This window comes from Erithacus rubecula (assembly GCF_903797595.1).
Source record: "Erithacus rubecula genome assembly, chromosome: 6".
In the NCBI taxonomy this organism is placed as follows: Eukaryota; Metazoa; Chordata; class Aves; order Passeriformes; family Muscicapidae; genus Erithacus; species Erithacus rubecula.
The window spans coordinates 37,274,516-37,298,773 of record NC_136688.1 but is presented as its reverse complement, the minus strand read 5'-3'; the positions used below and the strand labels follow the sequence as shown (position 1 = coordinate 37,298,773).

Here is a 24,258-nt window from a genome sequence, read left to right as displayed (position 1 = left end):
AACCTATCAATCAGAGGGTTACCTTTTAAAACAGAATTCTAATATTCCTCCAAGTAGATAACACTTTTATGGTGTACCTTTCTTATGTTCTTTACAATATAATTTTGTGGAGTCACTTACTTATCATAAAGTCAGGACTAAGTAATAATAAAAATGCAAACACCCATATTTACAAGCTTCACTCTACCGTGTGTTACACACTGCAGTAATTAAACATTAACCAGTAAGCTGAAATCACAGTAGCATGTGTTCTCCCTTCCTCAAAGAACTTAATGCAGGGGGTAAGTTTTTCCTTAAACACACCGTCTGTTCTTTATTAGGTTCTGCTTGTCCATTAGAACTGTCCCCAAGGCTTTTATGTGAGACACCCACAGAGGCTTCCACAAATCCAGTTTGGTTCACATAATTCCAGATTTCAAACCATTTATCCAAATTTGGTAACATTCTTAAAACTGTAAGACAGGAAGCAAAAAAAACCCATGAAATATTAACGATGCTTCCTTTTGGCAAACAGTTTAAGTAGCAAAAAGCCTCTTGCCCTCTGTCTTCAGCATTTAAAGGATTTTATACTTCCTGCACTTATAAAAGGAGAAAAAAAGGCTGTTTTTTAAAGGTCATTGTTATTACACTATGTAGCTCTCTTTAAAATTTGGTTTAGTCCTCCTTTTAAAACAGAGTAAGCATGTTAAACTATTATATCCATATTCATGCCACTCTGTTTTGAAGAGAAAAATATGATTAGGACATCATTAGAAAGTTAAAGCAGTAGTGTAGGAAAACAACCATTTCCTAACAAGTATTTAATGTATCCATGAAAATGAAACTATCCTTGCTTTTGACACACCTTTATTTCCAGGTTTTAATGAGCAATGAACACCTATACCAGAGAATCAAGTACAGAGGTAAAACACTGGGCAAATATCCAGGAACAAACACGAAACTTTATATTCAAGCCAAACAATCTGCATTAGCATTTGGCTGGTGGATATAACAATGACAGACATTGCATATTTTTCTTTCTTCTGAAAGAAATGCAAGCAGTTATGTGAAATTAAATAAGAATAAAATTATGCCTGTATTTAATTTTTTTCCTAAGATGATCATTAGATTTTACTTTCCCTTTCCACACCATAGAAAACCTAGGAACTGTCTTTTCCATCTATAATATTCACAGTATACCATATTCTCAGGAGTTTGATATTAAGTGGAATGTCAGCCATCTGTTTTTCAGCTAGAGAGCTTATTATCTGCTCCATTTTCCTGAAGACAGTTACTCCTCCCTTTAGTACAAATATTTTGTGGACAGCTATTACAGCTATTAATACTCTGTGTGTGATCCACGAGGAAACAATTTTACCAAGTTTACACTTTCTTTCTGAACAAATGATCTAATGAATTTATAAAAGCACTCTCATTAATTTTTTTAAACATCTTCATGAAAACCTTAGAATATTTTTCATCTACTGGGTACAGTGTATACACAGTCACTTTTCAATAATAAGAATGCCCAGCTTCATTACATTAGCAGTTTCCACAAGCATAGAATTCAAACTGTCTCCATGCTTGTATGTCTATCCAAAGAACAATTAACAACAAATAAAAGCACATGTTCACTTTCAGCTATAAACTCAAAAACCTTTCCTTCTGAGAATTCATATAAACTTCATTCACTGGATATATGCCATCATCTCACAAAAAAATCACTTTAACTACCAAAAAGCAGATTTTTCAAGAACAGCGCAGGTCTCTAGCTGAGGTGAGTGTGAGACTATCTCCAAACATGGGGAGGGGGTAGTATTGCTCTGAACCAGCTAAAACAATAAGTGGTATTTGAACTGCTGGTTGAAAGGTAGAGGCACTGGTAATCATTATTTCCCCTTGTTTGTTCAGGACCTTCCAACAAAACAAACAACCTTTTTGTGATTGGATTGACATGGTGTTAACAATGCATTTAATGCCCAAATCAGTATGAATACAGGTAAAGCTCCTACTAATACCAGTACCAGGATGTTAAAGCCATCTATTTTCTAAGCAACTCTAAACAGCCACACATAAAAAAAAAAAGTCAAATCTTCCCTCCTTTAGCAAATAAAGCTAACATTCACTAGGCCACGTCATATAGCAACCACGGGTACTGTATGAGCCATACAGCCATCTGTTAAACGCTTGCCTACTGTACCTGCAATCTTCTCTGCAATCTTAGCTTCTGTAGCTCTGTCTTGCAATTCTAAGTCCAGTTTCATTGTCTTCAGCTCCTTGTCCTTTTCAGCCAGCTTGTCTTGAAGCTGAATTGAACAAATGGACAGTAAAATTCTCATCTGGCTGAAACTCTCGATCAGTACTTCCAACCACAATAAAATTGCAAATAACAATTTATCACTCAAAAAATACAAACACTAAGCATTAAAAAAGAAGTTAAATGTATTATATTTATTTGTTTAAAGAACAAATTTTAGGAATATCTTTTTTAACATCTGGCCTTTCCTGCTCTGTGAGACAAGTAACAATGCCATTGTTTATATTTGTGATTCTCTTCCTCAGGTATCACCAGCTGCAGTACTGCTTGCTAAGGAAGTTCAGAATTGCATGGAATATAATGTAGGTGGTTGCATGAATAGCCTGTTTCCAAGAAACAGACATCACAGTCTGAAAAGACTGGTGTAAATGCATATTTTTCATGTTCTTCATCAGATAGAAGATTGGTATTCTTTCACATACCAAGGCCTTTTTTTCAAAGGGTATTCACTAAATCTGCTCTTGAACAGATATCTAAGCTTGAATATTCAATGACACTTCAGGGAAAGACTAGAGACTGTTAGGTTGTTTAGGCACATGCAACCACAGCTAACACTAGAAGCAATGCAGTGTTCAAGGAAGATGGAATTTTCTCCCCTTCAATAAAGCTGAGTTATCAGAGCAGTTAATGACCTAGGCCACATGTTCAGAAGCATCAGAAGAACAAGCTCCAGATTCTATCCATGAAATCCTGGTCTAGTCTTTGGTCTTCATTTGTTTTCATCCAGGGTGCAAGAATCTATGTAATTGATTAAAAAAGCCAGAGAGTAGGTTGGAGGTTTTATTTTAATTCCAGAGAAATAGTTGTTAAGCAGATACTAAGAATTCAAAATGACAGGAAGCTAGTGATTGGTGCACTAAAATAAATAACAAAACGAAATCAGGCACAGTTTAAAGTATATGTTTTGCAAGGCAATTATAAAAAAGCAAATATTGGTATCTTTAATATCTCAATTGTACCTTTTTATTTTTGGCCCTCAGACTGTCCAATTCTTTTAAAAGGAAGGACGTTTCTGTTTTTCCACCCAAATCTTCAGCATTATTCCATGAGGATAAAAATTCAGGGAGCATCCTGTTATCCTTTCTTTCTACAGTGCTGTATTTTGGAAAGAAATAAAAAAAATTAAAAATAATTGAAAAAACAGTTGTTATTTCACCCCTCTGAAACAAATGCACAGAAATAAATTATCAAAATTCGTTAACAAACTTTTTAACCACTGCAAATGTATTAAATGGTCAGAAAAAAAATTGATGCCGTTCCATAATTTCTTAAAGCTGGAAAGAATCTGTAAATATGGAATAGTAAATAAATATTTAAAAAAACAGGTGAATATAAATTGAATGCATTTCCTTAAGCAAATGCTTAAGGAAAGCAAATATTAAAAACCATTACTTAACATAGGGCAAAAGTAATAAAAAATTTGGGGATCAAAGTGATGCTCAGGTTTAAGCAAACCAATTTTTTTTTTTGTAGGATGATTCCACAGGAATTGATAGGAGAATATCCATTAAAAAATCTAGGAGTTCATCTTGAAGAAATCTGCAAAATGATGGTATGATTCTAAATATTATAACTGACAACAGGAATTCCATACTGCATGCCACTTGGAGTTTTAAAATAACATCATTTGTTGCCACAGTTACCATACACAATTTAGAATAAGACAAGATTCAATGGCCAGAAAAAATCTGTCTCAAACTAAGACTCTCATAAAACTTCTTGGGTATCCATTGATACTCACTCAGATCTCACTTGCAGCATGGCAGCAAAATGAGTAAATTAATTAATTGGAAGAGGAACCTGAAAATATTTTTAACATTTTCTTTTCTTAAGCATTTTCTGGTTATACACTTCATAGCCAATAACTGGTAAGAAGTAGCCACAGAAAAGCCTTTTGAGCTTCACCTTCTGAGCTTGTTTCTATTGTAGACATTACTTTATGTGTAATTCACATCCTAGAAAGATAAAGAAAACTATCTATTGCTCCAAAGAATCATTCTCTTGGGCAGACAGTTGTCTGTACTCATCCACCTGCTTCCATTGGATTTATTTTCTCAATGGTTCTTTAGGAAGTTATGACCTGTATGCTGCAGGCAAGCTGTGCAACCTAAAGCCCATTAAACATAGACAGCATAGAGACTAACACCAAGAAAGTATTACTAAATGTATTACATTACATATGGGTGAAAGAGTGGCCTAAACTGCATGTCTTCCCTTCCAATATCCTTCAAATCCTATTTAACACCTTCACTGTGCATATTTCATTTAGTACTGCTTTGGGCTGCAAGTGATAGATACATCCAGATACTCTTGCCCAGATATGACAAAACTCAAATGTTTCTTGTGCATTTTCCATGTACAAGAGATGCTTCCATGGACAAGTCTGAACATAACTCATCATCATCTTAAACTGAAAGAGGGTAAGTTTATATTAGATATTAGGAGGAAATATTTTACTCAGATGGTAGCTGTACATTGGAACAAGTTGTTGAGAGTTGTGGATGCTCCATTCCTAGAAGAGTTCAAGTGTTGGATGGGCCTGGTCTAGTGAAAGGTATTCCTGCTCATGGGAGAGGGGCTGGAACTAGATGATGTTTAAGATCCCTCCCAACACAAACCACTCAATAATTCTACGACCATCTTTCAATCCTCAAATGTTTTCTTCCTTCCTCTTTAAAATTGACAAATCACATTGACTGTACACCAAGACCACCACATAAAACACAAATCAACACTGACTCAACATTTCCTACGCTCCTCTATATCAAGCAATTTTAAAATATATTCTAATTGCAATCTATTCAGGCAAAGACAGGTTTTGGCAAATAGCTTTAGAATCCTATACGTAACATGCTTGGAGCTGAGATGGTTCAACATGCTGACTGCTGTGGGAGGTTAAACTCCATGTTCAAGACAAGCCTGATTGTCAGTGGGATGGCACTGGTGAAAGGTAAAATGAACAATTTTTGGCTGACTCTGTGCTGGGCTGTACCTAAGCACTCTGGATTACACTTGGCATTTAGTGCAGGATGCATTGCTCTGACAGCAAACCTCAGTCATGAATGCAAAAAGGCAAAAAGGAAAATCAAAACGTGTTAAGGATTTGGTTTGGCCCAGAAAGTCACTGCTAGGTCATAATGAAGGTAACAAAAATGGGTACAGAATCTGTTAGACAGGTGAGGAATTAGTGTATTTTCCAATAGTATACAATAGGGGTTTAGACCCTTGATCCCATTTTCAAAACCAACTCTGACACTCTTAGTTAAAAATTATTTTTCAGACTGCCTAAGTCACTCAAAACTGATAGCATGTTCCCTAACCAGTTGGCTAGTCAAAGGTATAACCAGCCAGCTAGTTATACATTGTGTCACATACAGAATGAGTGTATAAATTTCTTAAGGCTGCTACAGAGGGTCACTGGACAGTAGAAACACTAGTGACAAGAAATGACCAAAATTAATGACACAATAAAATCTTCAGAGTCTATATTAAACTTTTCAACCATATTAGCCCATCTTCAGACTCCTGTCACAGATTGCTATAAGATATTACAGCTCCTCATCATCACTCCTTCAGCTTCTTCTGGATTTTACTCTGCTTTATTCCAGCTTCCTACTCACTCATCACATTTCAGATGCTTGCTGTGTAAAGCCACAGATACTAGATTTTCAAGACCTGTTTTAATGCTGTTCAGCATGCATTTTCAAAATTCTTTTTAGAGATCATAATCACTGATATACCCACAATGTGTGCTATAAACCATTGCACTGATCATATTTTCTATGAGTGCTAGAGAACACAGAGGTGAAATGCTACATTCCACAAGGGAAGAAGGGCAAATATGGTGAGTCTAAGTAAAAAGCTGACTTACTGATTCTCATGTGGGAACAAAATTTCCCCATATTTACTCAAAAATCCATGTGTATATTGTCAATATTTTGAATCTAGAAAAACTACAGAGAGGGGTATTTCTTGGATTTACCTTGATTGTTCAGAACCAGAATTACAGTCAGTTAGGACTCCTCCTCTTTGACTGGTTACTCGCAAATCTGAAAGCTTCAGTGCTTCAGTTTCTGCCTGGATAAAAAATTCTGTGGGTTTTTGAGAATTCTTATAAAACTGAAGTTCAGCACAAAAATCTTCTTTTTTCTGATCCAAGATGTGTGTTTCTGTTTGGGAAGAGAAGCAAATACATTTTCTCATTTGGAGAATGAAGCACAAACTTGACATTTTTCATTTAGAAAATGGCTTGTTAGAAGACTATTATACTGTAGTAGACAGGAACAAGTAATTCAGCTTCAGATTCCCAACTTCTTCATCCCTTCACTAAGGAATGAGACCTGTGTTACCTACAGCATGGGAGGAATTACATGTAGGAATTACAACCCATTTACTGGATTTTTCTCATGAAAACGTGAAAAATTCATCACCATTTCCTCATCCCTCTTTCCCCATAAATGACTTCTTAAAATAATGCTGACTGTAGAAAATTATTTACCTATTCCTTACAAAATTCAGCTCTACTATAGTGAGATACAATGAATCTCTGCTATAGAGAGGGAAAATTTTAGGTTATAACTAAACTGTTATTTATAGTAACATTCTGGCTGCAAAAGGAACACCATCAAGTTGTAATTAGCAACAACAAATTTAAAGCACCATTATTCATTCCTGGAGAGTGTGAGGTACAGGCTCATACAACCAAAGAACTTTAAGAATGCGAAGCAGAAATTATGCCAAAGGGAAAAATTATCTGATTAAAATGTTGAGTGGGATAGTTAGTTCTCTTAGCATGGCTACTAGATATTTTTAGGACATATTTCTGATATCAAGGCATTTAAATGAAAGAAAGATCCACATACCACAAATGCTCTTTCATAAAGTAAGAACAAGTATGTTTTAATTATAGAATTATATTAAAAAATGAAAAGGAAGCAGCATAAAACCACTGGAAATGGAAAAAAAGGTGCATGTATTTTTCATTCTTTCATTTAGATTAGTAGAGAACAAACATTGGAGCTTGTGTTTATTTAATAAAGTTAGTGTTTCCAAATGTTTTGGATAAAATATAGGGCATATTATTTGATCCATCTTATAATGTCCTCCTCAAAAATAATAAGAAACTGTCTATACAGTAGAAATTAACTAGAAATAGACCAAAATTACAAAGCAATCAGTATCAAAGTGCCATCCTGCAGGTAAACACAGTTATAAGAACAGTTTCCAAGTAAAAAAATACTGAAAACTGTCTCTAAAGTGTGTTGCCAATAGATTCCTCTTTCCTTAAACAAGGAATGACACAGCCAATGGCACAGGAAGCAAACCAAGGGAGCCAAGACATGACTTGGGAACTGGCTGGAGTCAGTTTAACAACTTCCAGTACGAACCTGTGTGTTACCACCTCCAGGAAAAAGTTATGGGGCCCACTGCTCATCTGTATTCCCCTTCAGCACAAACTTATTTATATCCACTCTAACCATTTCTGTAAACTGCAACCACTGATCTTTATACTAGAAAAACAACAGTCAACAGAGTACCAGAATCTTTGTTTCTTAGCATATGGGTATCATTACCATAAAATATTTTTCAGTAAGTATAATACTAATTTCAGTACTTTAATTGAAATATGTTCCTGATATCATCTCACAGCTAGTGCATCAAATGAACACAAGGCCACAGCCACCTGCACCCTTTGAACAAGTGTATGTTGTTTCCACAGGCTTGAAATCCTGCTGGTTTTTGAGCAGCTTTCCTCTGAAATGCATCTAAAGTCATCTAAAAACTGGATTTGATTTCTTGCTCCTCCTTACAGTAAAGAGTAAGGATCTCTAAAGAAACATACCTTTAAAAAAATCACCAAATATACTCTTAAGAACCTTGGGAGTGACAACTTATAAGGGCAACATTTTGAAACCTTTCCAGTAAGTACTATCTAAAAACTATCCTAGTCTGAATTTCCATATCTGCAAAGCATTTTAGAGGAAGTTGTGTTTCCCATTTGATTTATATTATAAAGAACTTCCTATGAAATATCCTGTTCACTTCTGTATCAGATGCAGTGTCTGTACAAATGCAGTTGCAAATTATGCTGCCACATGCTGAAGGGGAGGTGCACATTTGCCATTACAACTTTTCCTCCTCCTCCTCCTCCTCTCTAGGGCATCCACTTACTCTATAGTCTATGTATATGTGAAGTGTCTCAAGTGAAGTGTGTCACATTCTGTGGAAGAATTCAAGCACAATGTATCTCTTGAAATAACCAGTGACAGTACTGCCAGGAACCTTTGTTCCTTGTTTACCACAGTATTCTACTTTGGCCCTATGAAAGTCAGGGAAGAAAAATATCACTCCAGACAGCTAGGCTGCTTCTATTCCCTTAGCATGAGAGCAAGTTTTTCCTCTTATCACAGTTCCTGTTTTGTTAATTTGCTCATTTAATCCCAGGACTTTAAGAAGAGACAACAGAAGAGTCACTGAAGTTGGCAGAGACCACTGGGGATCACCTTGCTGGCACCTCAATCAATTGTATCAGGAAGTTGTCACCAGCAACTTCCTGATCACCTGAGCCCTGCTGTTGTCCTTCCAGCAGATCATTAACACCACTGTAGCAGCCCATGAGAACCTGGACCTTTGACTGAGAATTCCTCCAGTTCTCTGAAGAAGGCCTCGTCTACATCACTCCATCCTTCTCCATGCCCCTCCCTCTTAGGAGAAGGCTCAAGGCAAACACCACCTGTGTTCCCACACCCTTGATCATCATGCCCAGTGCCATACAGTCACATCCAGTACTTCCCAGGCCACCCCAATAGCATCACTAATGCCTGCACTGAAAGCAGCAGGGAGCAAGAGGGTCAGATGAGCATCAGCAGGCTTTCTGTAACATTCTGAATTCTGTCACATTCTGTGACATTCTGTCAACAAAATGCAAAGATCTAGATGACAGGTCAGTTCAGCAGGCAGATTTTTATTTTTAAAACCAGAAATAAATGTGACTATACAATGAGGTAAATATCTGCATTAGCAGTTGCACTTCTGCTAAATCCTTGGGCCATGTCAAGATACATGTTTTTAACTGTAAATTACTGCAGCTAAAGAACAAAGAGAATTTAGAATAGTACTAGCACTGTTTTGGCATTTATTAATGCTAATGCCTATTTTTTAGACAATATACATTTGCAAGACACCTTTTCATCCAGATTCAATTCCCTCAAGCACATGGGTAGGACTAGGTCGCATCACAGGAAGGCAGTAAGTGGCATTCCTGGAAAAATTAGGTGAAACACAGAGGATCTGTTTTTTTTCCCCTCCACTGACTTTGTAAGAGAGAAGATGATGGCAGCCTCTTCCACTCAAAATTGAAAGCACTCTGCCCAAGGGCATTAAGGTGAGAGGTTTTTACTCATTTAATAAAGCTGCAATACTTTTTTTTTTTAAATCAACGTGCAAAATTTGTCAGCAGAATGCTTTGGGGAAGACATTTTGAACACTGTCAGATAAATGGACATAGGACTAATTTTATTTTTAAAACCACTTTATTCTTCATGACTCCCACTTCAAATAATTTAGGCTTTGGTACATGGTAGCTAGTCTTTTTGCTAAACTAAGTGGCAATTTTAATCAATGCACTTCAGTGCTTTTCCTCATGCCTCCTGCAAATCGTATTGTGCACTAATTACCAATGCTGCAGACGCACACTGGGGAGTAAGTAGCATTTGCAATAATCAGGCAGCACAGGGAACATCAGGGAAAGCGTAAAACAGCCTTGCAAGATTTGGAAAAAATTATGTAGATTTCATTAAGTGGTACCACCACTACTGATTCTGGTTCTTGAGTATACTAAACAACATTTTTTTCATATAAAATAATATAAGTTCAGTAGCCCAGATTAATATTTCACTATGGGGAGAAGCTGAACAGCTGATCTTCTGTATGTATTTATCTTGAATGAATAGCTTGTTCACATTGCGGGAAAGAAAAGCAAATGTTAAGAAGAAGGAATATAAAGACACTAGAATTAAATCTGGGAATTGATTGTGAGGGACGCAAGGGGAAGATAATGCTGTCATGGCTTGAAACAGAAAAGGCGGAAAAGAATTGAACGTTGCTAAACTGGGAGTGGTTAAAAAGTCAAGTAAAAACATTAAATGCATCATACTGTGCAGGCACCAACTATTCCTCATTGCTTCTTCTGAGAAGTGGGGGATAAGCATCAAGATCAGGGAAAGCACAGGATTAGAGAATCCCACCCCAACAGTGATAAGTGCACAGAAGGTGCAGATTCAGCTGGAAGAATAAAGAGGCAATAGCTTCCCTTGTTATACCACTCAGCATATTCAGCAGTCCTGTCATCCAGCAGAAACAGGGTGGACACACTGTCGATAGTCTTTCAGCACCTACCAAAATACTCTGATCACCTGAGAGGTTTGCAGGGAATCTCCATGGAATAAGAGAAAACAAACAAAACCCAATGGAACATGCACACAGCACCTCAAAATACAGGACTGGCTACAGATCTGGTTGCAGATAAGTATGAGGACACTAGAAGCCCCAGGTGCACCAAATCAGTTTCAAGTGTAATAGTACTTACAGCTTGCTACCTGTAGCTTACTGGTATTTGTTTTAAGCTGGTCTGTGGCACAGACATAGTATGTTCTCATCTGTCTGCAAAAAGACTGCTTGAGTGAACGAACCCCTAGAGGGATGGCAATAGGAGGCATAATAGGAAAAAGCAAAAGCAGCCAGGAAGAAAAGGAGCCATATACACCCTAGGAGCAAATGACTGCAAATTCAGTAGCTATGACACTGTGACACCGTCAGATTAAAACATTTGAAAAAATGTAGAACAAAACATTGTATTTGAGGAAGTGCAACCTTAATTTAAAAATCTCCAGAATTCCTCCCATTGATCACAGAATCACAGAATGTTTTGGGTGGGAAGAGACCCTAAAGATCATCTAATTGCAACTTGCCTGCCCCAGGCAGGGAGGCCACCCATGAGATCATGCTGTCCAGAACCCACAGTGAGGTCCTCCCAGAGCCCTCTCTTCTCAAGGCTGAAAAACCCCAGCTCTCTCAGCCTGTCTGTCCTCACAGGAGTTGTTATCCAGCCTTCTGATCATCTTCCAAGTCTGGATTTGCTGCAACAGGCCCACACTTCCCAGAGTGGATGCAGTACTTCACATGGGGTTTCATATGGACAGAGTGGAAAGGTGTAGTAATTTTCTTCAACTTGCTGGCCAACCTTCTTTTGATGCAGCCCAGGATGCTGTAGACCATTTGGGCTGCAATCATTGATTTTTTTCTTCTCAGTCAAAGCAAAAACACAACTTCAATGTCTGTGGAGTTTTTTTTGTTTGTTTGTTTGTATAAAATCAAATATTTTGAATTTCAAACAAGAGGGAATATTCACTATCCAATAAAACTATCTATGCAAAGAGCCACCCATGACCTATACCAAACTAACCTGTTTCCACTGGAAAAATAGGACACACTTCCTATGGTTTAAAAAAACTTGATCTTGCCCCACTACATACCACTACATACCATCTACAACACTTGCTGCAATAACTATGCATGTAAAAGCATTACCTTAGAACTTCATTTTAACTTGACTGTGATTCTTTATTATTGGCTTTTTAATTATCCAATTTTTTCTCCTACAATAATAAGACTAAAAACTTATCCTGATGGCCACTAACTTTTTAAGCTATGCACATGAAATTAGTACTGTGGTTGAATACTCCTTTTTTGAGCTGAAAATGATGAGTCAACCATTTTGTCAAAAGACAAACATTCATTCACTCAGCTATTTAACTACAGGAATTTCTACCAAACAGAATGACTGTGAAAGATTTCGACTGTTCAACAGTTTACCCTTTACTGAATGATTAAAAGGCATAAATCCTGAAAATGAGTAGGAACTGAAATTCAAGGCTTTTATAGGCATAAATATGCAAAGAAAGAAAATGAGCCTGGTGGAAGAAATCTGATCCTATTGTCTGGCATTAATGATAAGAGTTGGTTTAGGTCTTATTCCTTTTCAGAATGCCTTTATTTTCCTTTTTCATTCATATTTGAGCTAACACAGATGCAATATACATTATTTACATATATATGTAAAAGGTGTTCAATACTTTTGACTCATTTCCTCACTGTTTTATCTTTCCCATGATCTACAAAAAATTTTTCAGAATTAAACCTATGAAAAGGTGCTCTACCTAATTTTGAAGAAACTAATTCCTGTTTCTGGAAAACAATGACAAAAGGCCAGCACAAAAATACAAGGTCTGTATTATATGCTTTCTCCAAAACAAACAACATGAGAAAGTGAAGCTTTATTGTCTTTGGACTTACTACAGATTTACTTATGTTAGCAACTATTCAGGCCCCTTCAGGGCAGTGTAGTATACTGAGACCAAGTAATCTGCAACTAAGAGCAAATGGCTGTCTCTTCATGATGCACTTTTTCTACCATTTAAAGAAAACTGAGCAAGCTTCAAGATGATTATTCAGCAGGACTCTTAAGATCTCACTAAATCACTTCCATAGCAAGTAAGAATAGCAGTCAGGAACCTGATAACAAGCAAAGACTGAGCTCAGAGTAGATTTGTAATACAAAGCTAATTCCTTTTATTTCTCTGTGCTCTGCCCAGTCAAAGCAGCATGTATTACCTGCCAAACCCTTGGCAGTAACAAAGAGGAAATCACCACATAGATGCATTGTACATTCAGTGCCCTGAGAACAGAGGACCATGGGCTCTGCAGAGAGCATCATGGGTCAGCTCAAAAGAATGGGGACTATCGACTTACTTTTAAGTAACTCTTGCTCATAAAGGTCCTGGATTTATCTCTGAGATAGGATATCTCCTCTCACTTTAAGATAAGTTCATTGAAATAAGCCTTGGAACAAACATTTTTATGGAAACTCTCACAGATATTTTTCAGGAGATGCATAAGTGCTGTGATAGTAATTTTAAAGCCATTGACACTAAGGCACAGAGTGATGAAATAATTGCATTGAGGTCATTGAGCAAGCTGTGTGTCCTGGTTCCAGGCAGGGTTTATTTTTGCAGTAGACAGGAAGGTGCATGGCCAGGACACAAGTTAATCTACACCAACCCACATGATTGCCAGGGCCTGGGGAAAGGAGCTCTCTTCTGGGGTTCCTTCTGGGCATGAAAATGTGGCAGAGGAGCTGTCCAGTGTGGCCTATTAAGGGGAAAGAGGTGGGTGGGGTATTGGGGGTGTGGTTTCTGTGTGAATAGTTTCTTTTCTTATTCCCTCTATCATTAGTATTGTTGCTGTTACTGTTCAGTTTCTTATCTCATTGCTGTACCCAGTAAATTGCTCTTATCTCAACCCATGATCTTGGTTTTTCGTGCCCCAAATTGGAGGGTGGAGAGGGAGTGGCACATGGTTTAATGGAAGAATTAATTGGAGAATACCATTCCTAAACCAAGACAGCTGTAATTGGAGCCCAATAGAGGCGTGAAGTGTTGAGATTCAACAGATCTGCCCAGAGTGAGTCGGAAACAAGTTTAATCTTAGCATTTGTTGTATTAGGTCAAGAGCCAGTGGCCACAGTGTTGCCTGGGCTGCTCAAATGGGTGTGTATATACAACCATGTATATATTCCCATATGTGCTCCTCATGATGACCTTTTTAGAGCAGGGAGAGGGATCAGGATTCCTTTGTTAATGTACTGCACGATATCAGTTTATGACATGATTATATCAAGGAAAATGAAGGTCATTATTCAGTGTTTCTCCCCTATCCTTTCTCAGGTACTACCTCTGGGAGTCCATTAACAATTATACCCTATCTGTGGGAAGAACAGGGGGGATGACTTTCCCCAGCTTTTCATCCCCTTTTCCTCCTTCAGACCTGTTAAAACAGCTTTTGAGAATTTTGAATTCCAGCTGGATGTTAAGGAAACCATATTCTTGTTGCTAAGTCTGCCATGTCTCCTCAGTGCAGTCTACACCACATTTAGAGTCAGGTCAGAGATTTCTAGGGAGGTCTTTCAGAAATCTGCCCTGAGGATAGCATAGAGTGTGGGAGAGAGTGGTTGAGTTTTTGGGGAAATTCTCTGCTCCAATGGTTTAGCAGTTCAGCCCTGAACAAATACAAGACCCTGTTTAAAGTGATAGAATGCTGCACTGCAAGGAAAATGCGGTGGCAACTCTAGAGGAGCAATTTATTTCAATTTATTGTAGTGTGCTGGGCCCTGGCTACTCTTTACTGGACACAGCTCAATACTAGAGAACAGCCTCCAGGGGAGGAGTATGAAAACAGACCACCTGAAAACAGGCACCAGGGCCTCTCAAATTGCAGCTGAACCAGGGGAACAACACGTGCCAGTAGCAGCCACCCCTACACAGAAGAAATCCAAGACCAAATGATTTTAGTTAGCGAGGAATAAAGAGGAAACAGGGCCCACAGAACAGGAGGAAGAGGCAGGGACAGAGAACCACCTGATCACTATTGCCTCAGGAGAGGGTATTTCAAGGATCCAAAAGGGTACCATTAGGCTTTTGGGATAGCTGCTGTGAAGACAGAAGAAATTAGACAGCTGAATACCTTTCCTGGTCTCTCAGAAGGCTCTTTTTTTTGAGTCAGCTGTCCTGAGTGGGCTTGAATAGGAAATCCCAAATGCCCAGGGATTTGGGAAATCATTGCTAACAGGTATGAAAGCAAAAATTTTGGATTATCAGGTGGAAAATGTCCTGGTCCCAGCAATGATAGGGTTAATTTTTGTAGTAGCCAAGAGGGGACATAGCCAGGACACAGACATTATTCTATACCACTCCATATCATGAGGACTCTTTTCTGGGTAGATGGGGTGCCTTCTGGTCCATAAAATGTGTTGGAGAGAGCCATCCAGTACTGACCATTACTGGGGAGAAAGGGTGGTCTGTTACTGAGCATGCTGTAGTGTGTATTTTTCTCCTGAATTGTTTCTTTTCCTGTACCCTCTGTCATTAGTATTTTTGCTGTTATTGTTCGTTTTCTTATCTCACTGCTGTTCCCAGTAATTTGCTTTTCTCTGAAGCTGTGATCTTTACCTTTTGTGGCTCCAGCTGGAGGAGGCAGGGCAGGGAGCTGCATGCGGTTATAGTGAGAGTGCTGAATTGCCTAAACCATGACACCATGACAGAAGGAAAAACTGCAGAAAGTCAAAGAGACTGGATCCACACTGCATCTTGGAGCCTGTGCTACCTCACTGATGGTCCTCCCTGCTTTTTTCTGCTGCTCAGAGATGTCAAATTTTCTGTCTGAGATGTTGTAGAAACTAATACCTACTGTACTTCAACAAAAAAAAAAATACCACTTTTACTTATAAATGGCTAACATTTACGCAACAAAAAAAATTAAGATTAATTTTAAATCACTAAAATAGTGTCCTTTGACACTTCTTTACGATAATAATTTTAATTCACATGACAGGTGCAATGTGCAATGTACAATATAAGCAAACTTCCTGTAATTTCAATATTAGGCAGAATAAAGGTAATTTCACCTCTTTTTAAAATTATATTGACTATAATTCTAATGATACTCCAAAGCAAAAAACTTCAAAACAATTAAAACTGCTTTAGAAGTCAATCAGGTGAACCCAACAATGCAATTCAAATGCTTAATCTTTGGCTACAGCTAAGCATTTCAGTTGTCCAAAACACTGAACAAAGAGAACAACATAATCTTATTGCAACTTTGTTGGGAAAGTTATCTGCAAATGCAGTAAGAATAACCAAAGCCATATTATGCATTAATATTTTTGCTTGTTCTATATTCCATAAAACATACATATACAAAAAAGAAGATGTTTGAAAATATTTTGTCTGCTAAAATATGGACAAAATCGGACGTTTAATGGTTTGGGGTTTTTTTAATTCCTTAAAGGAATCTTAAAGAGAACAGTGAATTCTGGTTTTGCAGCATAAGTTGGGGGACATCTGTGTTATTTTGAATGCTTCTGTATTCACCTGTACTTGTGTGGAAACCTGGCAACACCCTTCATAAAGAAATAAATTGAGAAGGAGATTAAGAACAGTTGGGAGTTTTTCTGGCAAAGGCAATTTTTTGCAATTCTCCAAGGATTCTGATTATTTTAGTAATGATGTTCCCTCGCCTGTCTCTCTCACTACATCTTTTGTCCTCTTCTTCTGCATCTAAACAGCAATTGTGTACAAACTGTTGAATATTTAAAATTAAAAAAACGCTACTCAGTCTTTAAAATGTGTGGCCAATCATTACTTTGGTATTCTCTGCAGTTAATCGTGATGCATTTATTAATGTGTAAATATCAGACATTTCCTTTGGCATTCCACTCTCCGTTTGCAATTCATTAACATATTGTTATTTTAAAATATTAGTCTCTGAGAAGACACTGGATTTTCGTTGGATTGGTCTCACAGTTGAAAAAGCATTTTTATATTCTGAATGCATCAAAACAGCAGAATCTCTAGGCAGACACTAAGTGGGATTCACTGAAACACAATGTTAGTTCTAATGGATGGATGATTGTGTTTGGTCTTTTGAAACTTTGAAGTATAGGTAAGTCTTGATCACACAAATTAATAAATCCTAAAGCTGGAGTTAACAATAACCATTACACCCAAATTCTGCAGCTTAGCCCAGCCAATTTTTCAAAAGGTCAGGTTGTGAACTGGAGAAGATCAGGGAGGTCCACCGCATAGCTTTGTTGCCAGGCATCTCTCGTCTGGATTGTTGCAGGCATTTATTAGTATTCGTCAGCAGACTCAACAAAGCAAACAAGAAATTCAAGCACGAATAATAAAATGAAATGCTGCTATATAACCCTTTGTCATTCAGCAAATATGGGACTTTTTAGCTACATTGTTCCTAAACCTGGGTTACTACTTTAATTTTTCTCCACAGTGCTGACTGAATGAGTATGCATGTGTGTTAAATGCAGAGCTCCCTTAACAACTGCAGGACTGCCATTTAATCTGTTGGTAGATGGACCATTTCCTGTGGGAACTCTAGCTATGATTTCCAGATCCACCAAATAAATCTCAGATTAAGATTCCAAATGAAACCTGCCTTTGGCAGATAAAAAATGTCAAGATGGATATAAACAGTAAAATTATAAATTATCTAGGTGTTGCACGATGACTTGATGTGCGTTTTTTGTTTACACTTTCCCTGATATCACAACTATACAAGGCATTCATCAAATGTCACACTTTCATAATACTGGAGGCATCATTAAAACTGTTTGGCTAAGGACCTTGAAGTGTTTAAGCAGTAGCTCAAAAGTATATTTGTGCAAAGTAGAAGAATAAATTTACATATCAGCAGCAGCTCATAAGGGATGGGTAAATATTCTGTTTATCTCTCATTGTAATTCAGGTTAGTTTAAATACAGGGTTTCAGGATATCATTACAGCCTATATGGAGTCATTACATAATTTCCAAACATAGTGTCTGCTGGAGTTTTACTAAGCATGCTGTGTTTATGTTTTCTAAACCAACTAAAAACAAAGTAAACCCTCCCACCCCATTTGTCTTTTGCTATTGTCATATCAGACAATTGCTTTTCACATATAACCCCCTTCCATTATCTAAATCTTAATGATCCAGAACTCCCTTTTATCTAGGCAGGGTCATGTTTCCCAATGCCCATTAATTATAGTGAAAATTCTCTTATCCAAATGTACTCAACCTCCCCTACCACACACAAACAATTAAGACTTTGCTGAATTAAGAGTTCTAAATAAAATCCCAGGTAACTACTGCTTCAGAAGTAAAGAAAAATATTGAAATTTAAAGTTTTCAATATAAAAGAAAGATCACTCTGCATAAAGTAGCCATAAAACACCTTACCCCCACACCCCTGACTCCAGGAGTGTTCTACTAAAGATGCAGGTGAACTCACAAATAAGAGTTGGCAACACAGACCCTGAAGTACCTTTTTATAATAATTTAAAATATTTTTGCTCTGAACTTAAGCCTCATTCCAGCTGATATAAAAATAGAAGCAATGAAGGTTTCTAAAGAAGAAAATAACTAAATTCCTCTTGCACTTGTGCAAGGTCCTCTAAAGCTTCTTCTGAAGCACTGCTTAAAAATTACTGTGGTAGCAAGTGCTGTTCTCTCTGAAGTACATTTCAAGACATTCTGAAGTTAACTGCACTCATACTTTACACACTTAAGATTCAAAGTGCAATACTTCAATTCTCCCCATCCTTAGTGCTTGCAGCCCTCAGTGCAGATAAGGCCCTACACGTTTTGAGAGTACCATAAAAGGTCCAAGAAAATCATATTCACAACACTGCAGTGAGTCAGGCAAATACTGAATATCTAGTTGTGCTTCTGATAAGGAGTCTTTCTGCATGCAGTGTGGCTAAAAATGTGCTCTATTCTATCACTCAAAATGTACAAGGAAAGAAATTGAATGGAAAAAGAAGAGATGAGAATTCATATGCATGAAGGGATGATTATATTTACAGGAAGGACCAAGTGGTATTGGATGATTTTTCAGCTATCATTAGCTCATTCTTATCTTCTAAGTCATGTCACACTATTCCTTCTTCTTCCATGGAAGAGGTTTTCTTCATCTTCCATGCTTAGTGTTGCTCAACAGTTACTAGCCACCTTTCCTAGGTATTCATCCTAGGTTCATCCTCTCAGCCTCTTTTCAGGCTTTTACATCATTCAGAGATGAATTACAACTACACTTGGCATTTTGCAAGGGGATCTCTGACAGCACATGGTGAGGTTGATGCTGAAAGCACAGCACATGTTGAAGACACTGATGAACTGAGCCACACAGGTGTAGAGGACGCTGCCTCTCTGCATACCACGTAGATTTTTCTGCATACTAACCACCCTTGCAATATCCAGATCTTCTTTCCTTCCCAAGTAAACTGCACTTTGTTGCTAAAATATGGTAGGAGAAGGAGAACAGGCTCACAGTATCTCCTGTTGAGGCATGTAAAAGAAGAAAGAGACTTCACTATGACAAGTATGCTTAAGTCTGCTGCTGCTACAGCCTTGAAAGAGGGGCTTTAGATTTATTTTTGTGTTTACAGCTGTAGTGGGTATACATGTGAGAAATGGGCAGCAGCTTCTTTACCCAAGTAGTGCATTAAATGAAAAACCTTTACAGTTCCATATTACTCTCAAAGCTTTCTTTACCCATTCATCTTTGTGTGTGCGAAACTCACAATAGAAATTCCAGACAAAAAAGTCCTTGTAATTACTATTGCAAAAACAAATCCACAAAAAAAGAACATTAAAACCATTACACAACCAGAAAAGTTTTCTACTTCTAATAAGATAGTCAAATTACACAAAAAGATTATTCATTTTACTTAACCTTTGCATATGACTACATTTACTCAATTACCATGAATGTAAAACACCCCAAAACCCCACAGCTCACCACCAGATAAAACACCTTCACTACAAATTTCCCCACACTGATTCTGCACTTCTGTTCCAATCTACATTATCACATCTCTTTAAAGCTAGTCTCCTCTGAACTAGGTTCCAGACACACAATTTAGAAGTATATTTAAAAGCTGCAAACATTCTTTTGAAGTTACATGGAAAATGTGTATATGGATCATAACTAAAGTTGCCATCAAATACTCAGAAGTGAGATTGGTTCACTGACTTACATTGCAATACATGCTTCAAGTAATGGCTCAGCAATACATATATATTTATTTCTACACTTGAAAAACATAATAACCACCTTTTAAGAAAGCAAACAACTTTGCCATTAAAATAATCATCTATTAACTTAGCAATTAAAAAAAAATAATTATACAATGCTTTTAATTCTGGAGTAGGCAAAACTCTATTTTTGTTGTCAAAACAGACCAAACAGTACTTAAAATTCTAAGACTTCTCCTAATTTCTGCCCTCTCCTTAAAGCATGGATGTTCATAAACATGACATAAGCGAAAACATTACAATGGTTAAAGACTATATAATACAGAAGTATAGCTGTACCAATTCAAACATGGTACATGAGTCAAATAAGACACAAATTTAACTCCAGCATTTGCACACTCATCACTTTCCTATCCTGGTAATGCTTTTGGAAAACTGCCATATCAAGGCCTAAATGTATATATAAGAAGAGAAACCACCCAATTTCACTTTCCCTCTTGTATTTTCATAGTATTAATGTCTTCATAGTTCCCATCATGCATGGAAACCCTACTGAACAATTCTACCCCAATGCAATGTGCTTCCCCACACCCACCACCATTGCAATGCAAAGATATGCACCTACTTGCCAATGCAAGTTTATTCTTATAATTGAATACTATTCTAGGCTTTCTAGATTGGATCCTGAATATTTTTCATTTCTAAGTGGCACAGTTCTCACTGGTCTGCTGCCAATGTTCCTGGTACATTCTCTCAAGTATCCTTAGAGGGAATGAAAAAAGGCATTAACCTTCTATCAAAAACAAGAGAAAAAGTACATTTAAACTGGATACAAACACAAAATAACAAACCTTGCACATAAATTGTTCTTTTAATTCTTCCTAATAGAAGAGAACAGTGACAAAGTCTTCAATCTACACAGAGATACTATACTCCAAACAACTCGGAAAGTTAAAAAGAAAATCTCACCTATCAAACACTTCAGACACATTCCTCTTAAACACTACCTTTCTTTCAAGTATTTTATTTTATAACATCTATTAACAGGTTACACATTATCCCACACAACTGCCATAAACTTACACTTCTCTGTATCCGTTTTTTCTATCTTTTCAAATTTTCATTGCTTGACTGAATTTTCATCTAGTCAGATACATTTAATCCTGTATTTGCTTTACCATCCTTATTTGTTGATAAATAATGTAATCTCCAATATTTCAGTATATTCTTTAAAAAATTTTTGAATAAATCATTATAGGATTATAGCTTTTAAACTTCCAAGTTACAAAAAAAGAAACATCTAAATAAAGCACGGTACCAACCGCATAAAGAAAGATACAAAGATGACAGAGCAAGCAGGACACAAAACAGTACACTTCTCAACACACACATTTACACAGAAAATGAAAAGTTGCTGTGATTGAGTAATACAGTGAGAAAATGCATCAGAATAGCTACCAAGGGCACATACTGAACATTATGTTGCTGAAATTGACCTGTTATCTTTATGACAAATGAATGTAATTTAGCCGTTAATACGCAAATTAAATTCTAAGAAAAGAAAAATTCCTCATCCACACCAGCATGATGACAATTTACCCAAAATCCCGTTTTCTAAATTTCCTAGGAGCAAAACCACAAAGAAATAAATGACTTATTAATGATTATGCTACAGAAAAGTGTATAAATTTTACTTTTGTTTATAGAACAACTTCTATTGGATACATGAATCTGTAAGTGCTAGCTTGGAAGAAACAGAAACAGCTGTCTAAACAGCAGGAAATATTGACTTTATGTATCAGAAAAATAATACACATGATACTCAGTAACTACTCAGTTTTAAAAATATCTCTGAGCAGCAGCAGAACATAATTTCTTGCAATTAGACAGAAAACATTTCACAGAGAATCAGTTTCATTTGCCTACTTTGGAAAACTTAACCTTTTGAACCATTCTTAGGGTATGCTGACCCCTAAAGGTCTAAAAATACTAAGCCTGATTAAGCCATTACACATTCAAATTGTCAGAATACAATTCTCCACCAACTTATACCATCATTACTATTTTTGTTTACAGAGTACATGATTCAAAATCTTTTGAACTTCACTCAGTAACAGCTCAAAATTCCATAAATTAAAAAAAAAAAAAAAAAAGTAGTTTATTTTACAGGATAATATAGGTAGAAATTCCATTATGTGTCAAAGAAAAGCATAATCTACAAAAAGAAGCATTTCTTCTTTCTTCTAAACAGACTGTCCATGAGAAACTTGACATTTATTATCTTTTGAGAGAGAATACATAGTATAGAACTCAAAAATGGAAATGTACAAGAAGCTATGAGGCTCTGACATAGAGGGAGATTTTGATTTTGACACATCTACTCCTTTCTGGATTTTTTAACCTAAGTCACATAATAGCAAAACTCTACCCTAAAAAGAGGGTATCTTTTTTATGTCTTTCCCTTTCTTCCTTCTCCATGTCACAACCTAGTCCCAAGCCACTTCTTCTACAGAGTCCGTCCATCATGTAATGTACTCTCAAATTCAGTGGGTTTTTTTCCCCTTAGGTTTCTGTCACAAAACATAGAAGAATGTATCTGAGAACAATTGTGTCTGGTCAACCAACTAAAAATACAAAAACATACTTGCATCCTGATGAAGATGAAACTCCATCAGCTGGGGAAGCTCCAAGTTAACCTAGCCCACCTCCAAGCCTTACCCTACTGTCTAAATTCAACTGAGCTACTAATGAGAAACTCATTAATATTAGCAGATGGCTTAATCACACCCAAGCTAAGAAAATTACTTTAAGACAGACTTTCAGATTTATTGTTAACAATTAAAAAAAAGGTTGGAAAGTAAAGTGCAATGTAAAGATTAAGAATTTAAACAAGACTTCTGCAAGTTAAACAAAAACATTTTCAATGAGCCAGAAAATAAAGGTGAAGCTTTATATTCATGTAGCTGCTCTCCTGTTACTCCAAGTACTTTTAAGGGGCAGTATGTGGTTGTGGGTTTTTTTTTCTTTTCTTCCAAAGTCAGTCATATATCAGCAAGAACAAACACACTCCAGTCACTGCCTAGCACTGGTATAACACCTGAGGTTCCTTATTAATATCTCTAAAGTCCCTACCTTTTGACCAGTTCTCCATTTGTTCTTCTGAACTTGTTTGATCTGGCACTGAGTCCGGTTTTCGCTTGAAGCTTTCAGTGCTAAAATAAAACAAACTCTAGTTAAATAAACTCGAAACAATATAATAAACCTATGCTTTGCCTTCATTTGACAGAAAATTTACAAAACAAAATATTTTCAATATTTATAGCAGCACAATGAAGTCTACATACTTTAACAGTCAGTGAAAAATTATATTTCTCAGTAAAATATTTTTCCTTCGCTCATCTAATTTTAATAATTGTTTGGTTCAGTTTTCTGTTGCATGTGATGTCTTTGTTGAATTATTTATTAGTTTGTTTTTTTCTTCTAGAGTCTGGTCTTGGAAGTACACATCAGTGAGCACAGCCCAAATCACACCAAGCAGTCCTACTACAGTCAACAAGACTGCTCACTTTGGCAGCAATTACAGATGGTGGCATGTGCTTCACTTTAGAGAGTTCTTTCTCTTGCTTTAATTTCCTACATAAAATACAAGTAACGTGGCCCAAGACCACTCCAGCTCTGAATTTGCAGGTCTTTCTAAACAACTAAATAATGCATCTGAATATTTGCATGCATATTGCTTCAGACTACAGTTAATTACACAGTTGCAATATTTCATATAATCAAAGACCTTCAAGAGGTAAGCCTCAATAAGACCTGTAGTAAAATGTTATGCCTATCAGGCATCATTTTGTATGTAAAAATATACAGTATCTTATGTGTTAAAAGTTCAATTATACTCTGTATTGCAAGGAAATCTAAATAAATTTGTAATCTTGGTAACACAGTAAGCTTATGACAAATTGTATTAATTACTCAAACACCTTTTTAAAATGTATTGTACATAGAACAATTTTTATCCTTAACTATGCAGTTGTGCTTATTTTGTATGTTCTCCCTGCTACATTATTTTTACATTTATTAAAACAATGCATGTGCCTTGAAGACACAGTGGCTAGATTATGAAAAACACTCAGAGAGTTGTCATTGTGCTGAAAAATGTAAGAGATTTAAAAGAAATTAAGGACGTTTTAAAATTCAAGCAAATTATACCAAGACACATGTCCTAAATAATAAAGCACCAGAAGAAATTATTTTCCCATAAAACACCAAAAAAGCAGATTATTTCATTTTTCTATTTAAAATTATAAAAAAATTAT

The 24,258-nt window shown here is 36.6% G+C and overlaps 1 protein-coding gene across 1 annotated transcript in view; it reads right to left on the bottom strand.

Moving 5' to 3' along the window:
- The window catches only part of MIPOL1 (mirror-image polydactyly 1), a 178,926-nt gene that overhangs the window by 126,111 nt on the left and 28,557 nt on the right, over positions 1-24,258 (bottom strand). Inside the window, 4 exon segments of the mRNA XM_079307676.1 lie at positions 2,180-2,285; positions 3,256-3,391; positions 6,279-6,465; positions 23,075-23,154. Coding sequence (XP_079163802.1) covers positions 2,180-2,285; positions 3,256-3,391; positions 6,279-6,465; positions 23,075-23,093 — 448 coding nt within the window. The 5' untranslated portion in view covers positions 23,094-23,154.